Source organism: Bubalus bubalis, chromosome 7, assembly GCF_019923935.1.
Source record: "Bubalus bubalis isolate 160015118507 breed Murrah chromosome 7, NDDB_SH_1, whole genome shotgun sequence".
In the NCBI taxonomy this organism is placed as follows: Eukaryota; Metazoa; Chordata; class Mammalia; order Artiodactyla; family Bovidae; genus Bubalus; species Bubalus bubalis.
The window spans coordinates 80,620,652-80,637,111 of NC_059163.1; the positions used below are offsets into that span (position 1 = coordinate 80,620,652).

Here is a 16,460-nt window from a genome sequence, read left to right on the forward strand (position 1 = left end):
TCTCACAGAAAAAACAAGCAGAAATTTGCTAAGCATGAAATGGGTGAAAAGAGGAGAGGAATAGGTCACAAACTTTGATTCTCGAATAATTTCATCATGTATAAAGTGAAATTAGTAGGTTTCTAAACCATTCTTATCCACAGATGCTTTAAAATTAAGAGGATACGAGTGTGGGAAAGGAAAATCTAAAAACAACACTAGATTATGCAGAAGCCTGATGTTCCTGATCTGTTTGGCAATGAAATTGCCTCCTAAAACCACAGAGGGCATCTTCCAGGAAAGAAACAAGACAACCTTTTCAGTTACTTTGTCCTTGATCTCCTATTCTTGGTGTAAAAGAATCTGAAAGAAATTCACATAACCCATATTGAGAAAAATGTCTCTAGAAAACTCATTTGGGGGGAGGTAAGAATATAAAATTCTCAGACCATCAAAGATTGACTTATTAGAGTCATATGTTAGGAGGTATTTCTCTACTCTTTAAAAAAAAGAAAGGTTTTACTTGTATTAATATTATTATAAAATTATATATAAATTTTTATCCATGATTTAAAAGATATGAAAAACACATGATAGTTTACTAAAAAATACCCTTAAGACTCTTCAACTTTTCACATTAGGGATTCTTTGTGTTTAAATCTTCCCCTTTTACTGATCGACCTATTTGCAGGGCAGGAATAGAGATGCAGACATAGAGAACACGCTTGTGGACACAGCAGAGGAAGGACAGAGTGGGATGAATTGAGAGAGTCGTGTTGATATATACACCCTACAGTGGGTAAAACAAATAGCTAGTGAGAGGTTTGCTGTGTAACACAGGGAGCTCAGCCCAGTGCTCTGTGACGACCGAGAGGGGTGGGATGAGGGGCAGGGTAGGAGCAAGGCTCAAGAGGGAGGCAATATATGTATACTTATGGCTGATTCACACTTTTATATGGCAGAAACCAACACAGCACTGTAAAGCAATTATACTCCAACTAAAAATAAATTTTTAAAAAATCTTCTTTTTCTGGTTTTTAACCTGAACTTCTCTTACAAGCTTGACATCATCTCTGTTTTTAAAACCTGTTTGTTTTTTCTATTGTTTTGGCAATATTTTATTACTCATGGGCCTATAAAAAAACAAAATTGCAAACTATTAGAGCTTTTAAAAATCATCTCAATTAACTTTATCAAGAAATCTGAGACCCACACAAGTTAAAGAGCTTGGCCAGAACCACTTAGAGAATGAAAGAGGGGGCTGGCTCTTCAAAGTCTGCAATAGCATTTTTAAATGTGTATATAAGTTGTTCTGAGGACCCAGCAGTTGTGCAGCTCTCTGGAGCTGATAGTAAAATTAAGTGTTAGTTGCAGCCCCCATAGGTGTAAGCACTATTAAAGTAGTGTTCCTTCATTCACTGTTGCCCATTTACTGAGTACTGAGTGACTTCAGATCAGTCGCTCAGTCGTGTCCGACTCTTTGCGACCCCATGAATCGCAGCACGCCAGGCCTCCCTGCCCATCACCAACTCCCGGAGTTCACTCAGACTCATGTCCATTGAGTCCATGATGCCATCCAGCCATCTCATCCTCTGTCGTCCCCTTCTCCTCTTGCCCCCAATCCCTCCCAGCATCAGAATCTTTTCCAATGAGTCAACTCTTCGCATGAGGTGGCCAAAGTACTGGAGTTTCAGCTTGAGCATCATTCCTTCCAAAGAAATCCCAGGGCTGATCTCCTTCAGAATGGACTGGTTGGATCTCCTTGCAGTCCAAGGGACTCTCGAGTCTTCTCCAACACCACAATTCAAAAGCATCAATTCTTCGGCACTCAGCCTTCTTCACAGTCCAACTCTCACATCCATACATGACCACAGGAAAAACCATAGCCTTGACTAGACGAACCTTTGTTGGCAAAGTAATGTCTCTGCTTTTGAATATGCCATCTAGGTTGGTCATAACTTTCCTTCCAAGGAGTAAGCGTCTTTTAATTTTATGGCTGCACTCACCATCTACAGTGATTTTGGAGCCCAGAAAAATAAAGTCTGACACTGTTTCCCCATCTATTTCCCATGAAGTGATAGGACCGGATGCCATGATCTTCATTTTCTGAATGTTGAGCTTTAAGCCAACGTTTTCACTCTTCGCTTTCACTTTCATCAAGAGGCTTTTGAGTTCCTCTTCACTTTCTGCCATAAGGGTGGTGTCATCTGCATATCTGAGGTTATTGAGATTTCTCCCAGCAATCTTGATTCCAGCTTGTGTTTCTTCCAGTCCAGCGTTTCTCATGATGTTCTCTGCATATAAGTTAAATAAGCAAGGTGACAATATACAGCCTTGACGTACTCCTTTTCCTATTTGGAACCAGTCTGTCGTTCCATGTCCAGTTCTAACTGTTGCTTCCTGACCTGCATACAAATTTCTCAAGAGGCAGATCAAGTGGTCTGGTATTCCCATCTCTTTCAGAATTTTCCACAGTTTATTGTGATCCACACACTCAAAGGCTTTGGCATAGTCAATAAAGCAGAAATAGATGTTTTTCTGGAACTCTCTTGCTTTTTCCATGATCCAGCAGATGTTGGCAATTTGATCTCTGGTTCCTCTGCCCTTTCTAAAACCAGCTTGAACATAAGGAAGTTCACGGTTCACATATTGCTGAAGCCTGGCTTGGAGAATTTTGAGCGTTACTTTACTAGCATGTGAGATGAGTGCAATTGTGTGGTAGTTTGAGCATTCTTTGGCATTGCCTTTCTTTGGGATTGCAATGAAAACTGACCTTTTCCAGTCCTGTGGCCACTGCTGAGTTTTCCAAATTTGCTGGCATATTGAGTGCAGCACTTTCACAGCATCATCTTTCAGGATTTGAAAGAGCTCAACTGGAATTCTATCACCTCCACAACTTTGTTCGTAGTGATGCTTTCTAAGGCCCACTTGACTTCACATTCCAGGATGTCTGGCTCTAGGTCAGTGATCACACCATCGTGATTATCTGGGTCGTGAAGATCTTTTTTGTACAATTCTTCTGTGTATTCTTGCCATCTCTTCTTAATATTTTCTGCTTCTGTTAGGTCCATACCATTTCTGTCCTTTATCGAGCCCATCTTTGCATAAAATGTTCCTTTGGTATCTCTGATTTTCTTGAAGAGATCTCTAGTCTTTCCCATTCTGTTGTTTTCCTCTATTTTTTTGCATTGATCGCTGAAGAAGGCTTCTTATCTCTTCTTGCTATTCTTTGGAACTCTGCATTCAGATGTTTATATCTTTCCTTTTCTCCTTTGCTTTTTGCTTCTCTTCTTTTCACAGCTATTTGTAAGGCCTCCCCAGACAACCATTTTGCTTTTTTGCATTTCTTTTCCATGGGGATGGTCTTGATCCCTGTCTCCTGTACAATGTCACAAACCTCATTCCATAGTTCATCAGGCACTCAATCTATCAGATCTAGACCCTTAAATCTATTTCTCACTTCCATTGTACAATCATAAGGGATTTGATTTAGGTCATACCTGAATGGTCTAGTGGTTTCCCGTACTTTCTTCAATTTCAGTCTGAATTTGGCAATAAGGAGTTCATGGTCTGAGCCACAGTCACTTTCACTTTTCCCTTTCATGCACTGGAGAAGGAAATGGCAAGCCACGCCAGCATTCTTGCCTGGGGAATCCCAGGGCGGGGGAGCCTGGTGGGCTGCCATCTCTGGGGTCGCACAGAGTTGGACACGACTGAAGCAACTTAGCAGCAGCAGCAGCAGCAGGAAAATACAGATGCAAACATGAATAAGACCCATATGGACTCAACCATAGCACCCACGCATTGTATTGATAAGCAAGAACTATATGCTCAGAATTAGTTGCTGTGGATGGAGAGTTGAGTGCTTACTCATTAACACTTTATTGAATATTTATTTACTCTATAACAATTCTATGGGTCTAAAATGAAACTTTTTTCTGTGACATTAATGTTTACCAATAGACTATTTTTTAAGGAGATGAATTTTGTTGCCTAATTTATTGAGCAATAGGATACAAAGTTTGGGAGATTTTTTTTTTTATATATTTCTTAAATATTCTAATTTCATGTCTGAACTTTTAAAAATAACTTCAAACGAGTTCCTTTTATGGCTGAGTAATATTCCATTGTATGTATGTACCACAACTTCTTTATCCGTTCATCTGTTGATGGACATCTAGGTTGCTTCCATGTCTTGGCTGTTGTATACAGTGCTGCAATGAACATTGGAGGACATGCGTCTTTTTCAATTATAGTTTTCTCAGGGTATATGTCCAGTAATGGGATTGCTGGGTCATAAGGTAGCTTTATTCCTAGTTTTTAAAGTATTATCCATACTGCTCTCCACAGTGGCTGTATCAATTTACCTTCCCACCAACAATGCCAGAGAGTTCCCTTTTGAGTCAGGTATAGTGAGGTGGATGAACCTATTGCCTGTCATACAGAGCAAAGTAAGTCAGAAAGAGAAAAACAAATATCATATATTAATGTATACATATGGAATCTAGAAAAATAGTACTGATGAACCTATCTGCAGGATAGGAAAGATCCAGACATAGATAACAGACTTATGGACATGGTGGTGGAAGAAGAGAGTGGGACAAATTGAGAGGGCAGCATTGAAACACACACATGGCCATATGTAAAGCAGGTAGTTAATGGGAAGTCACTGTATAACACAGGGAGTTCTACTAGGTGCTCTGTGACAATCTGGAGGGGTAGGATGGGGGAGGGGGAGGGCTCAAGAGGGAGGGGATATATGTATACTTATGGCTCATTCATGTTGTATGGCAGAAGCCAACAAAATATCGTAAAGCAATTATCCTTCAATTAAAAACAAACAAAAAAAACCCTTATCATCAACCCTTGCTTCCCTCCAATAAATAATTCCCTTCTTCCCTAGACTACATATGAATAAATAATTGAATAGTAGGCTTCCAATGAAATATAATTCCCAACTTCTCAATGACAGATAGCAATGGCACAAGATCAGCTTTTTATCTGAACCTTTACTCAAGGGAAAAAATATTTACAGAGCTGAAAAAGTCAAAATTGTTGATTATACTTAGTAAAATATAATTACAAATATCCAAATAAACTAGAAGTCAATATAATAAAGTCCACCCAAACTGGATACAACTGGACACAAATTTTCTTATTATATGAAAATTTTCATGTAATTTGTGGGAAGAAAACATAATGTTCTTTATGCCTCCATACATCCTCTTACAGTGTTTATATTTTATGATCACAACTCACTCTCCATTTCAGTTTAACACTAAACTTATTCCCTTTCTGGATACAAATTTTACAAGGAATTTGATCATGTTGACCTTTTGGTTATATTAACCAAGGATTAAACTGATTCAAGAATGGAAATAGTGTGGAAATGCTACAGATCAAGCCTCTCTGATTCAAGTCATTCAACATGCTAATTCCGACAGCTGGAAAACCTTACTCAGGAAAAAAAAAAAAGTGTCAGCAGCATGTTTGACTATGAAAAGCTGGAAGCAGGAGTCTCTTCAAAAATCAGAATGGGGATTCCTCAGTGTCTTAGTGTCAAGAACCCGCCTGCCAATCTAAGAGACCTGCAGGTGCAACTAATCCTGTGAGCCACAGCTATTGAGCCTATGCTCTAGAGCGGGGGGAACTGCAAATACCGAAGCCTGAGAACTCGAGAGCCCGTGCTCCGCAACGAGACGCCACTGCAACGTGAAGCGCAGACATTACAACTAGAGAAAAGCCCAGCAGCAACAAAGACCCACCTCGGCCAAAAATAAATAAGTAAAATTATTCAAAACAATTAGAATGACGCACTATACATCTCATACTTTACAGAACCGTCTCTACCATAAACCATTTTATCCTCTCATCTCTGAACATGCCAGACGTGTTCTTTAACCATGAATTCACAAGCCTTTACTCTGAGTGAGCCTTGCGATCAGTAACCTCTTGAGCGAGTGTGTTAAACAGGGAAGGAGTCCATAGCTTACACCTGGCGTCGCGGAAGACAACACAGCAGAAAAGAATGTTTTTCTTCTCATGTCCTCTGTGTCCCCTGTTAATGTGTAGCGGGTCATTGTTGGGAAATATATCCTCACCTGACATTCCAAGAAATGGAGGGCCTCACGGTTGTTTTATGGCTCAGTCATTAAATGCATGAACGTTCCATCCTGCCGGAAATCCCTGATGCAGCCAGGCTGTGAAGTCCTTCTCAGAAACGCTGCCACCGTGTGGTAATTTGGAGGTATGACCGGAAGAGCCGTATGGGTCATATGGTTCATCTCAAGATGGCTGGGCTCCAGCAGAATCTATTCCTATAACTTTCTAACTTCCTATTAAATCATTCCCGTGGGCACAGAGTAAACCATAGTGAATCCTGTGGAAATCTTGGGTTTTTTTTTTAGAATGTGTGCGCTTCCCTCCACTACATTGACAATGTGACAGTTATGTGGGTAATGTGTTTAAAGGGAAACAACAGTTTTTAAGAGCAGAAATAAGAAATCTGTTTTTGCAACTTTATGACCTATGTGTTTTATATTTTATAGAGATAGCTGCCAATTGAGTTATTAAAATGTGTGTTTAGAACCCACAAATAAAAAACATCAATTTATTTGAAATGCATCCAATTTAAAAGAGACATATTCCACCTGCTCCCCACCCTCAGCCCGCCACCAAATACCTACAAACCTATGGATTTAATCAATTAAATTTTGATTTTTTAAAAAATTATTTTTGATTAAATAGTCAAAACATTATTTAATTAATATTTATATTAAAAGCAAAATTGGGGGAACTTCTCTGGTGCCCCGGCATCTAAGACTCCACACTCCCAATGCAGGGGGCCCGGGTTTGATCCCTGATCAGAGAACTAGATCCCACATGCCACAACTAAGAGATCCCACATGCACCTAGCACCCGGTGCTGCCAAAGAAAAGTTTTCTAAAAAGCAATTTTGGTAAATAGGAGCTGACATCTTACATAGGGCCATTTATAATAAATAGGCCATTATAATAAATAGGACCATTTATCTTTACTCTCACGTTTTACATGATTCTTACAATGGAAGTGCGAGATAAATGAATAGTGCAATCTCCATTTCGCAGCTGAGAAAGGTAGATGAAGAAGTTAAGTAATCTTGAAACAATTTTAAATGTTTAAAATGAACTCAGAGCTCTGCTACCCCTAACTTCTGTTCCAATATTCAACCTTCATCCATAATTTTCTTTCAAACACCTTTTAAATGCCCAGTAAAGTTTTTTTTTAATATAGAATTTTTATTTTCTTATTCAGTAACCAATTTTATATATCCTGAGAGAAAAATTAGAAAATGACAATTAAGAAATCTAAGCCAGTCCTTCAGAGACATGCAAATTATCCTGTTGACATACAGTATAAAAATCTTATATCGGATCTCATTACAATAAACCATTCCATTTAGAGTTAATACAAATCATGACTACCTTTTTCTCCTAAAAATCTTAATAATTGTTAACATACAATTAAATATGGTTAAAATATGCAGGGTATTTGCAAATATGTGGGAGGTATTTTTAGTTTTACACATTCTAATTCACTTAAATCTCTCAAAAACCCCAGGAACTCTGCATTTGACAGATGAAGAAACAAGTATAGATAGGCTAAATGATTTGCCCAAGGTCACACACCTAATTTGTGCAGAGCAGAATTCAAAGCCACGTGCTGGCTCCTGAAACAGCACTTTCAAGCAGTAACCCTGCTCGGTCATAAACTGCTTTACCTCTGCCACACTGAGAATAAATTACCATTCTTTTATTTTATATAGCAGTTATCAGATCAATCAGCTCCAAATAATTCAAACCATGTAACAAAAATCCATGTCCTTGAAAGTCATTGTGAATCCAATTTAATGAACGTGACTGGGGATTTTAATGTTTCTAATGCCATTTGTCTAAATGACAAGCTGCTGCACGCTTGAAACTCAAAATGAAGCTTAAGTAAAAATGGAGGAAGGGTATCTGAACTCTTTGTATGTATCTGAACAATAGCCTGGTACCTCTTAAATAAGTATAATTCCGTTGCATATATCACATTAATCTGTTATTTAAACCAAAAGAAACAAGACTATTCTATTTAATTTTATCTAGGACTAATTTAGATAATATTTTCTTCTAACTCAGAAATAAACCCTTTTCCCTCCCTCTACGTTTTCATGGGTCCTCTAGATGCCCTTCCAGGATGCTGGAAGTCAGTGCTATGAATGAAAAAAGATAGTTAATGATATTGTCCATAAGTAATGTTTTAACTTTAACTAGCAGGGTAGTGGGTGTTTGTGTGCGTGTGCGCGCGTGTGTGTGCATGTGTTCGTTCTGTGACCACAAAACCAGAGGGGGAAGTGTGGGAGCAAGTGGGCTGGGTAGTGGCAAAACGCCCCATGACACATCTCTCCGCCCCCTGTGTAGGTGGAGAGCATCTGGAGCAGCCTTTAAATTCTGGGAGATCCTGGTTGTCAGCAGCAGGGAGAGCAGGCCAGGAGGGCAGCACTGAGCCCTGCATCAGCATCACAGGGCACTGGACTCTTCTCGCCGCCGCAGACCAAGGTAAGCCTGCAGTTTGCTACAGACTCCTGTCCTCTCTGTGCGCTGCCTCATTTCATTGGAAAGGTCAATTTGTAAGGAAAAGAGTATAATGGTAAACGCTGTTAATCAGACTTGAGTTGTTCTTGTCTTTTGAATATGCATGCCAGATCCAGGGCTGATGCAGGAAAGGTAGCTGGTTATTTTGAAAGACAGTCGAATATAAAACTTGAAAATATTTCCATGGAGTCCTCAAAAGAACTGAGACTACTTTTTTCAGTCAGGAAATAAAAGAAAAATTCTATGCCCTTTTGGGATGATTGTATATACATCATTTTAAATGGATAAATGACCATGGGACATTTAAAAGGAAAATGCTTTTTAGTATTCATATAACCTGATGTTAATGCTAATTTTTAATGATTTGATTTATCCCTTTTTCAAGGAAAAAAAAAAAAAAAAACCCTTTCTGAATATTTTCACCTCTGTATTTAGCTATTAAAATTTCACCCAAATATCTATATGATACTGTTTAGACTTACAAATAGAAAAGCTGTTGACTTCAGTGTTTTCTTTTTCATTTCAAACTTTTAGAATACCTTGACTTACTAACTTTAGAGACAGCTACATTTCACCTAACTAATACCTTTTAAATAATTTAAAATCACATTTGAAATGCATGTTGGAAAATGAGACAGCAAGTTTCTCTTTCTTATTTTTATCTTCTCTCTTCATGTTTTTCTTCTCTGAAAAGTAAATATTCTCATTCTTGCTTTATTATTTTAATTCAATTACTGCTGATCTGTTTTTAGGTTTAGATAGCTGGAGATATCAGGTAGTAATGGTGTAATCTCTGAAACTCTAAATGTTAAAGTCGAATAAATATAGATTTGTAAAATTCCTCTCTCCCTTGCCTAATAGTGAGAGATGGAAAATAGAGGTGGCAGTACAAATATTAACTCAAAAGATCATAATATTAAAAAGAAATTAGTGGAGTGTTTCCACACAAAATACATATTTATTTGTGATGATTTTGTAATGTGGTAGCCTAAAAAAAGTATCACTGTTTTGACCTTAGAAAAGATAAAATATTTCTTACAAAATATTTTGCAGGAAAAATCATTACCATGAGAATTGCAGTGATTTGCTTCTGCCTCTTGGGCATTGCCTCCGCCCTTCCAGTGAGTACAACTGAATCTTTTTTTTTTTTTAATGTCCTTAAAATAAATGAATTGTGTGTTTCAATGCTGTTAGAAACACATTCACACTGTAATCTTTCTTCACCTTTCTATTTCAAAGGTTAAACCGACCAGTTCTGGCAGCTCTGAGGAAAAGCAGGTAAGCATCTTTTTGGTTTATTATATAGTTATTTATGCAACTGCTGCAAGATGTACTACAAACATATGACAATTTTACTTATTTGCACAAATAAAATAACTGTTAAGTATTTATTGCGTGCCTGCTATGGTTCTAGTGCAGTACCAAGCATAGAATTGCTTTTAATTAATACAGTCTCTTAAAACTAAACTAGATTTCTTAATACAATAAAATGATGCTTTAGGTCGATCATTTCTATAAAATGAGTTCTGTGAAGTTGTGTGACTTTTGTTTCCATGAGTCAACTTAGTTCTAGAAGTAAAAAAATCCATCTTTCACTTTACTTAATGGCAAGCTAAGTTTAAAATTCACTTCACATATTGGAGAGTTGGCATACCCATAATATTCACAGTATCTCTGAAGATATTTGCTAAGAAACCCATTATCTTAAAAAAAAAAAAAAAACAGCATATTTATGCTGTTTGTATCTATTGTGCTTATCAGACAACTTTAGATTTTTCTAACCAAACATAAGACCAAATCAAACTCTTCATAATTATTCCACCCAGCACCATAGATGTACCTGTCCCTCCACAATAGGTGAAACCATGCCAGCCAAACAACAAACGGGTATTGTCCCAAGGAGCTTGAACAAAAAGGCACACAGGGTTCAATTCCAGATAAACAGAATAAAGGCCAATATAGAGCTGTCTGAGGTCACTGCAGTTAGATTGCTCAATGAAGATGTTAGGAGAAGTACTGCAGTGGGTGTTTGGATATGCAAATAGGCATGTGTAAGTGTGTCTGTTTTCCAACTGATCTAAGAACACAAGTATTGAATCCCAATAATAAGCCAGAAAATTAACATTTCCAGAGAAAATAGAGGTCACAGTCTTTAAGGCAAGAATTAGTGCCTTTTTAATAGAATAAAATATGGCACATGAAGCTATGGCAGTGTAAGTGGTTAAATGTTAATTAAGAGATAAGTGGAGAGCAGAATCTTCTAGAATCCTAGAAATGTAGAGCTAGTAGGAAGTATGGAAAGTCTATAAAGAGACACCCCTGAAGATGAAAACACTGGTTATCTATGAGTGATATGATTACTGAGCAATTTTAGTTTGTTTTTCTTATCTGTATGCTCTTCATATTACTTTTTAAAAGTTATAAATTTATCTTATAAATACAGATAAAGAATGATTACATCTATCATCAGAAAATATATTAAGTATATATCAATTATAACATTTCTGTAAATATTATATATATATTTATATAAATACATATTTTAAAGAAAAAAATAGGAACCTTTGAACTCATCTACAGCAATAGTTTTCACATTTTTTAGTTAAAGAAAACCCTTCTTTCAGCAAAAACCTTCATAGAAGTCCAATATGAAACTGCTCTGGTTAGAGCCAGACATGGGGAAACTCAACGTGCTACTAACTAGTTTCCTTCCTTTCTTCCCCTCCTTGCCTGTGAAAGAATTCTTGGAACCCCTAGGGTAACTCTTCTCAGTGACAGAGATGTGAAGTGATTGCCCTGGGCCATGCAGCCCACCAGATGACACTTATTCAGAGCAATTTCCACTCCTCTGCACCAGCATCTTATTGCCATTTCCCAGATAAACAATTTGGCTGAGTGAAAGACCATTCCATTCATGTCTTTGGCAGCTTACAACAAGAGAACTTGTATGCAATGGTGTTGATATTATATTTCTGCACTGTCCACAGGTAGCCATAAACACATGTGACTGTTGGACACTCACAGTGTAGCTAGTGCCAGAGAAGATAGTTTTCTTTATTAACTTAAATAGCCATGTGTTTCATGGCTAGAGGATACCATTCACGACAGCACAGCCTGAGAGTTTCTTCTTCCATAGAGGAAGGAAAAAAGGAAGACCAGTGCTAATTAAGGGCACCTCTGCTTTAGTTGTGTTTCATCTGAGGAATTTCAGCTATCAGACATAGAACAGGAAGGCAGTGTATCATCAGTGTGAGGAGCCATTGGATTTAAACCCTGGCTCTGCTACTTACTATCACTTAACTTTATTGTGGGCTTCCCATCTGGTGGCTCAGATGCTAAAGAATCTGCCTGCAGTGCAGGAGACCCAGGCTTGATCCCTGGATCAGTCAGGAAGATCCCCTGGAGAAAGGAATGGCTATCTACTCCAATATTCTTACCTGGAGAATTCTGTGGACAGAGGCCGAAGGAATAATAATAATGATGATGATACTCATCTCAGGATTAAATGAATTAGTATTTATAAGTCACTTTGAAAGTGTGCCTGACTTACAGTAAGTGCTATGTAAAAGTCTGTTAAATGAATCTATCAGAAAGAATAAATTATGAAAGGTATCACTAAGGTTCTAATTGACTAAATAATGCATATTATGCTTATTTGTCAAGATTGGGGAAGAACAGTTGTTATTTCAGCTTATCACTTAGAGACCCCTGTTTCTTTAAAAAATAAGAAGAATGACAAATATGCAACTCTCTTTTGTAGCTTAACAACAAATACCCAGATGCTGTAGCCACATGGCTAAAGCCTGACCCATCTCAGAAGCAGACTTTCCTAGCACCACAGGTATTTTTCATTTTAATTAATTCTAAATATTAAAATTCTCACAATTAAAGAACAACCACTCCAAAAAATAGCCACCAAGCAGGCCATTTGGGCTGGTTAAATGGATCTTCCCTACCTGTTGGGCTTCCCTGATAGCTCAGTTGGTAAAGCATCTGCCTGCAACTTGGGAGACCCGGGTTCAGTCCCTGGGTTGGGAAGATATCCTGGAGAAGGAAATGGCAACCCCCTCTAGTACTCTTGCCTGGAAAATTTCCATGGACTGAGGAGCCTGGTAGGCTAAGAGTCAGGCAGAACTGAGCTACTTCACTTCACTTTCCTGCCTGTTTGTAAAAGTGAGCTTAGGACACCAGTTAATCTGTCAGGTTGTCTTCCGGCTTAATCCTTCCACAATGAGGCTAGAAAAATAAGACCTGCTTTGGATGGAAACAGCTAACTTTTGAGTAAAAAAGTTAAGTTGTATGATGTGCACTGATTTGTGTCTTTCTTCTTCAGAATTCTGTGTCCTCTGAGGAAACTGATGACAACAAACAAAATGTGAGTTTTTGCTTTGATTCTGATGTCTGTTGTGCCTTAGACTCAGGAAGGCACTCTTTCTCCTAATGACATTGCCCAGGTTCAAATTCTGGCAAAATTCCACTAGCAAACCCTCCAGGAACTACTTTTTATTGGGACTATTAATAGGCATAAGTTAAATTTGCTTTCCTTAAGATTCTATTTGAAGATGCTGAGAATCTATAAGAGAAGTTAGATAAATGACCCAGGATATTTGCAAATCAGAAGTGTAATAGACATTAACTGAGCTATAGTTTCTACACATGGATAAGAGAGTCACCTTTTGATTATCCAGGCTAAAAGGCAGGTGATTTTAGTTTTGGGGGTGTGCATTAATACATGGATTCTCTGATCCCCTGAGAGTTTTCATTTCAAATAGAAAAGGTAATCTCACAATTATGTATCTGTATTTATTGGATCATTGAAATTTGGTAAATTAGTGTTTAATATGAACAAGGAAAAACAGTGTCATTGATACAAATATTATAACTCATACGTTTGGCTTGAAAATATCTATGAAAATCGTTTTTATGAGAAACCAAGAAAAATGCCTTAGAATAGGATTCCATTTACCCTTGTGTTAAAGGGGAAATTGGAATAAGCTCATTTTAGCATTTAAAAGCCATTAAGTGCTTTGTTGTGAATACAAAGATTCTAAAACTAAATAAAGATAGTAAAATACTAATGCACTGTTGAAGCCTAAGGGACAGTAAAAACCCTGACACCCATTTTTCTGGCCATCTTGATTTCTAGACCCTCCCAAGTAAGTCCAATGAAAGCCCTGAGCAAACAGACGATCTAGATGACGACGATGATGATAACAGCCAGGACGTCAACTCTAATGACTCCGACGACGCTGATACCACTGACGACCCTGACCATTCCGATGAGTCTCACCATTCTGATGAATCTGATGAAGCTGATTTTCCCACTGACATTCCAACAATCGCAGTTTTCACTCCATTTATCCCTACGGAAAGCACAAATGATGGCCGAGGTGATAGTGTGGCTTACGGACTGAAGTCAAGATCTAAGAAGTTCCGCCGATCTAACGTTCAGGTAAATCTTGAATAGACACATCAGATGGTTATAATTAGAGCCCAATTCTAGGAAACTAGAGTCTGCGTGCTCACTTACGTGTTCATTCAGCAACTATTATTACTTTATGATCACTGAATACAAAACCTTTCCCACTTGGTTTTTGCATTCAAGTCCATATAATTTCTCCTTAATTTTGTCTCTCAATCACAATGCAATTTTTCCAAATCCTGCTTATAAAGCACTTATTGTATTCACTTTTTTTAATTTAAAAAGACTTTGGAAAAGAGTAATTATTTTCACAATATAGTGGTCATATCTTGAAGTTAAACACATAAGAACTGGAGAGTTGCAAATCACACTGACTTTATAGTCAAAGGATCTGGATATGGCACATAGCCTTGCGATTTACTGTTGACTTTACTTTTAACTTTCAATCCATTTTCTCTTTATGTAAAACAGATAATGAGACCTACCTCATAGATTTCCTCATATACATAATTCATGTACTTATTAAACTAAAGGAGATGACATAATGAAAGAACTTGGTTTTTTAAAAGGTAGCATGCTATATTTTCTTTTCTTTTCTATTTTTGCTTCAGCCAAATTTAGACATTTTTATAGAATACTTTGGTGTGGAAGTTAGAAGGCATTAGAGAATTACAGTGCTTCCCTCCCTAGCTGTTCACTGAATTCTTCTCCTGTTTGTGCTGTGATTCAGAGTCCAGATGCCACAGAGGAGGATTTCACATCACACATAGAGAGTGAGGAGATGCATGACGCACCTAAGAAGACGAGTCAGCTGACTGACCACAGCAAGGAAACCAACAGTAGAGAGCTTTCCAAAGAACTCACGCCAAAGGCCAAGGATAAGAACAACAAGCATTCCAATCTGATTGAGAGTCAGGAAAATTCCAAGCTCAGCCAAGAATTCCATAGCCTTGAAGACAAGCTAGACCTAGATCATAAGAGTGAAGAAGACAAACACCTGAAAATTCGCATTTCTCATGAATTAGATAGTCCCTCTTCTGAGGTCAATTGAAAGGAGAAAATACAATTTCTTACTTTGCTTTTAGTAAAAAGAAAAGGATACGTTAAAGCAGGGTGGGAGACAATATGAAATGCATATTTCTCAGCTTAGTTGGTGAATGTATATGTGTGTAGATCTGGAAACAGATCATGTTTTTGATCATTAGTTTAATGTGTGGCTTCATGGTAACACCCTTATAAACTAAAAGCTTCTGGGTTTAGTCTATGTTCTTTCCACTTACAAAATGCAAACCATCACAGCATTTTAATGTTTGCTACCCTTTTAGGAATAGAAATTCATGTAGAAGCAAACAAAATACTGTTACACACTTTTAAGAAAGAATATAAAATTTCATGTCACTATGATCTTTTGTTTTTTAAATTAGTATATATTTTGTTGTGATTATTTTTTTCTGTTGTGAATAAATCTTTTATCTTGAATGTAATGAGTCTGGTGGTATTGATTGTGTTTCTTATTTGGTTTCCTACAGTTGCCTAGCAATTATAAATGTAATCATTTTAATTACATTAATATGCTGGACATAATAGAGAGCAATCTAAGACCTTCTGGGTCAGTTATACAGACTCTGACTGAGCTAAAGTTCCCGTCGAGGAAAGAAGAGTCAAGCAGGGGTTGATATTCAATCAGGAATGCTCCAACCATGCAGGGCTCCGTGGGTCACTTCCACTCTATGAAAGCCACCTTTTTCTAATTTTCACAAAGCTAATAAAAAGTTAATAAGGGCTTCCCTGGTGGCTTAATGGTTAAGAATCCTCCTGCCAATGCAGGGGACATGGGTTCAATTCCTGATCCAGGAAGATCCCACATGCAGCCCAAGCACCACAACCACTGAGCCCACATGCCTAGAGCCTGTGCTCCACAACAAGAGAAGACGCCACAAGAAGCAGCTCCTGCGCTGCAACCAAGAATAGCCCCCACTCCCCACAACTAGAGATGGCCTGCGTGCAACAACAAAGACCCAGCAGCCAAAAAACATAAATAAATCTTTTTTAAAAAAAGAAAAGCTAATGAGTGCCTAGATGCAACAACAAATCAATTTTACTGTTTTTTCTTATCATTCTCCATCAATTCTCTCAATATTGGTTTCTTGCCCTTGGATGACAACTTGATAGTTCCCATAGCTATTCTGATCATCTGTAGATATTGAACAAATAGTCCTTTTTTTATTGGAAAAAACCTAATGCAGTTTCAGCTAATACTCAAAATTTTCAACTTCATTCAAAACTAAAAGTTCTGGAAACCTGAAGTGGAGCATGTGCCTTTATTTCATGCTTTGCTCCTCTGCTCTTCCTAAAACTAGAAACCCCATTGGAAAATTTTTAATTCTTTATTAAACAACTCTTGGGATAAAGTGGAAAATTTTAAATTGCAGAATTTCTTTAAA

At 37.6% G+C, this 16,460-nt stretch overlaps 1 protein-coding gene and 1 long non-coding RNA gene across 9 annotated transcripts in view; one reads left to right on the top strand and one right to left on the bottom strand.

Annotated features, from left to right (window-relative positions):
* The window catches only part of LOC102402718, a 56,267-nt gene extending 50,047 nt beyond the window's left edge, over positions 1-6,220 (bottom strand). Inside the window, exon 1 of one of the 8 annotated variants that reach the window (XR_006552354.1) lies at positions 6,081-6,220. This is a non-coding gene — a long non-coding RNA (uncharacterized LOC102402718). The remainder of the gene's footprint in view (positions 1-6,080) is intronic. The other 7 variants (XR_006552358.1, XR_006552353.1, XR_326164.3 and 4 more) reach the window with 7 other exon arrangements.
* Positions 6,221-8,402: 2,182 nt separating this feature from the next.
* SPP1 (secreted phosphoprotein 1) lies at positions 8,403-15,495 on the top strand. The gene is made up of 7 exons (XM_006042272.4): positions 8,403-8,558; positions 9,648-9,715; positions 9,834-9,872; positions 12,355-12,435; positions 12,928-12,969; positions 13,741-14,046; positions 14,747-15,495. The coding sequence occupies exons 2-7, from the start codon at positions 9,662-9,664 to the stop codon at positions 15,065-15,067; spliced, it is 843 nt and encodes a 280-aa protein (XP_006042334.3). The 5' UTR covers positions 8,403-8,558; positions 9,648-9,661; the 3' UTR covers positions 15,068-15,495.
* The last annotated feature ends 965 nt before the right edge of the window (positions 15,496-16,460 follow it).

What these genes read in the sequence shown, in the direction of transcription:
- SPP1 (XM_006042272.4), top strand. Translation starts at nt 9,662, where the DNA reads ATGAGAATTGCAGTGATTTGCTTCTGCCTCTTGGGCATTGCCTCCGCC. An exon ending in GCAGCTCTGAGGAAAAGCAG is followed by an intron (nt 9,873 to 12,354) that starts GTAAGCATCTTT and finishes TCTCTTTTGTAG; the next exon opens with CTTAACAACAAATACCCAGA. An exon ending in AGACTTTCCTAGCACCACAG is followed by an intron (nt 12,436 to 12,927) that starts GTATTTTTCATT and finishes TTTCTTCTTCAG; the next exon opens with AATTCTGTGTCCTCTGAGGA.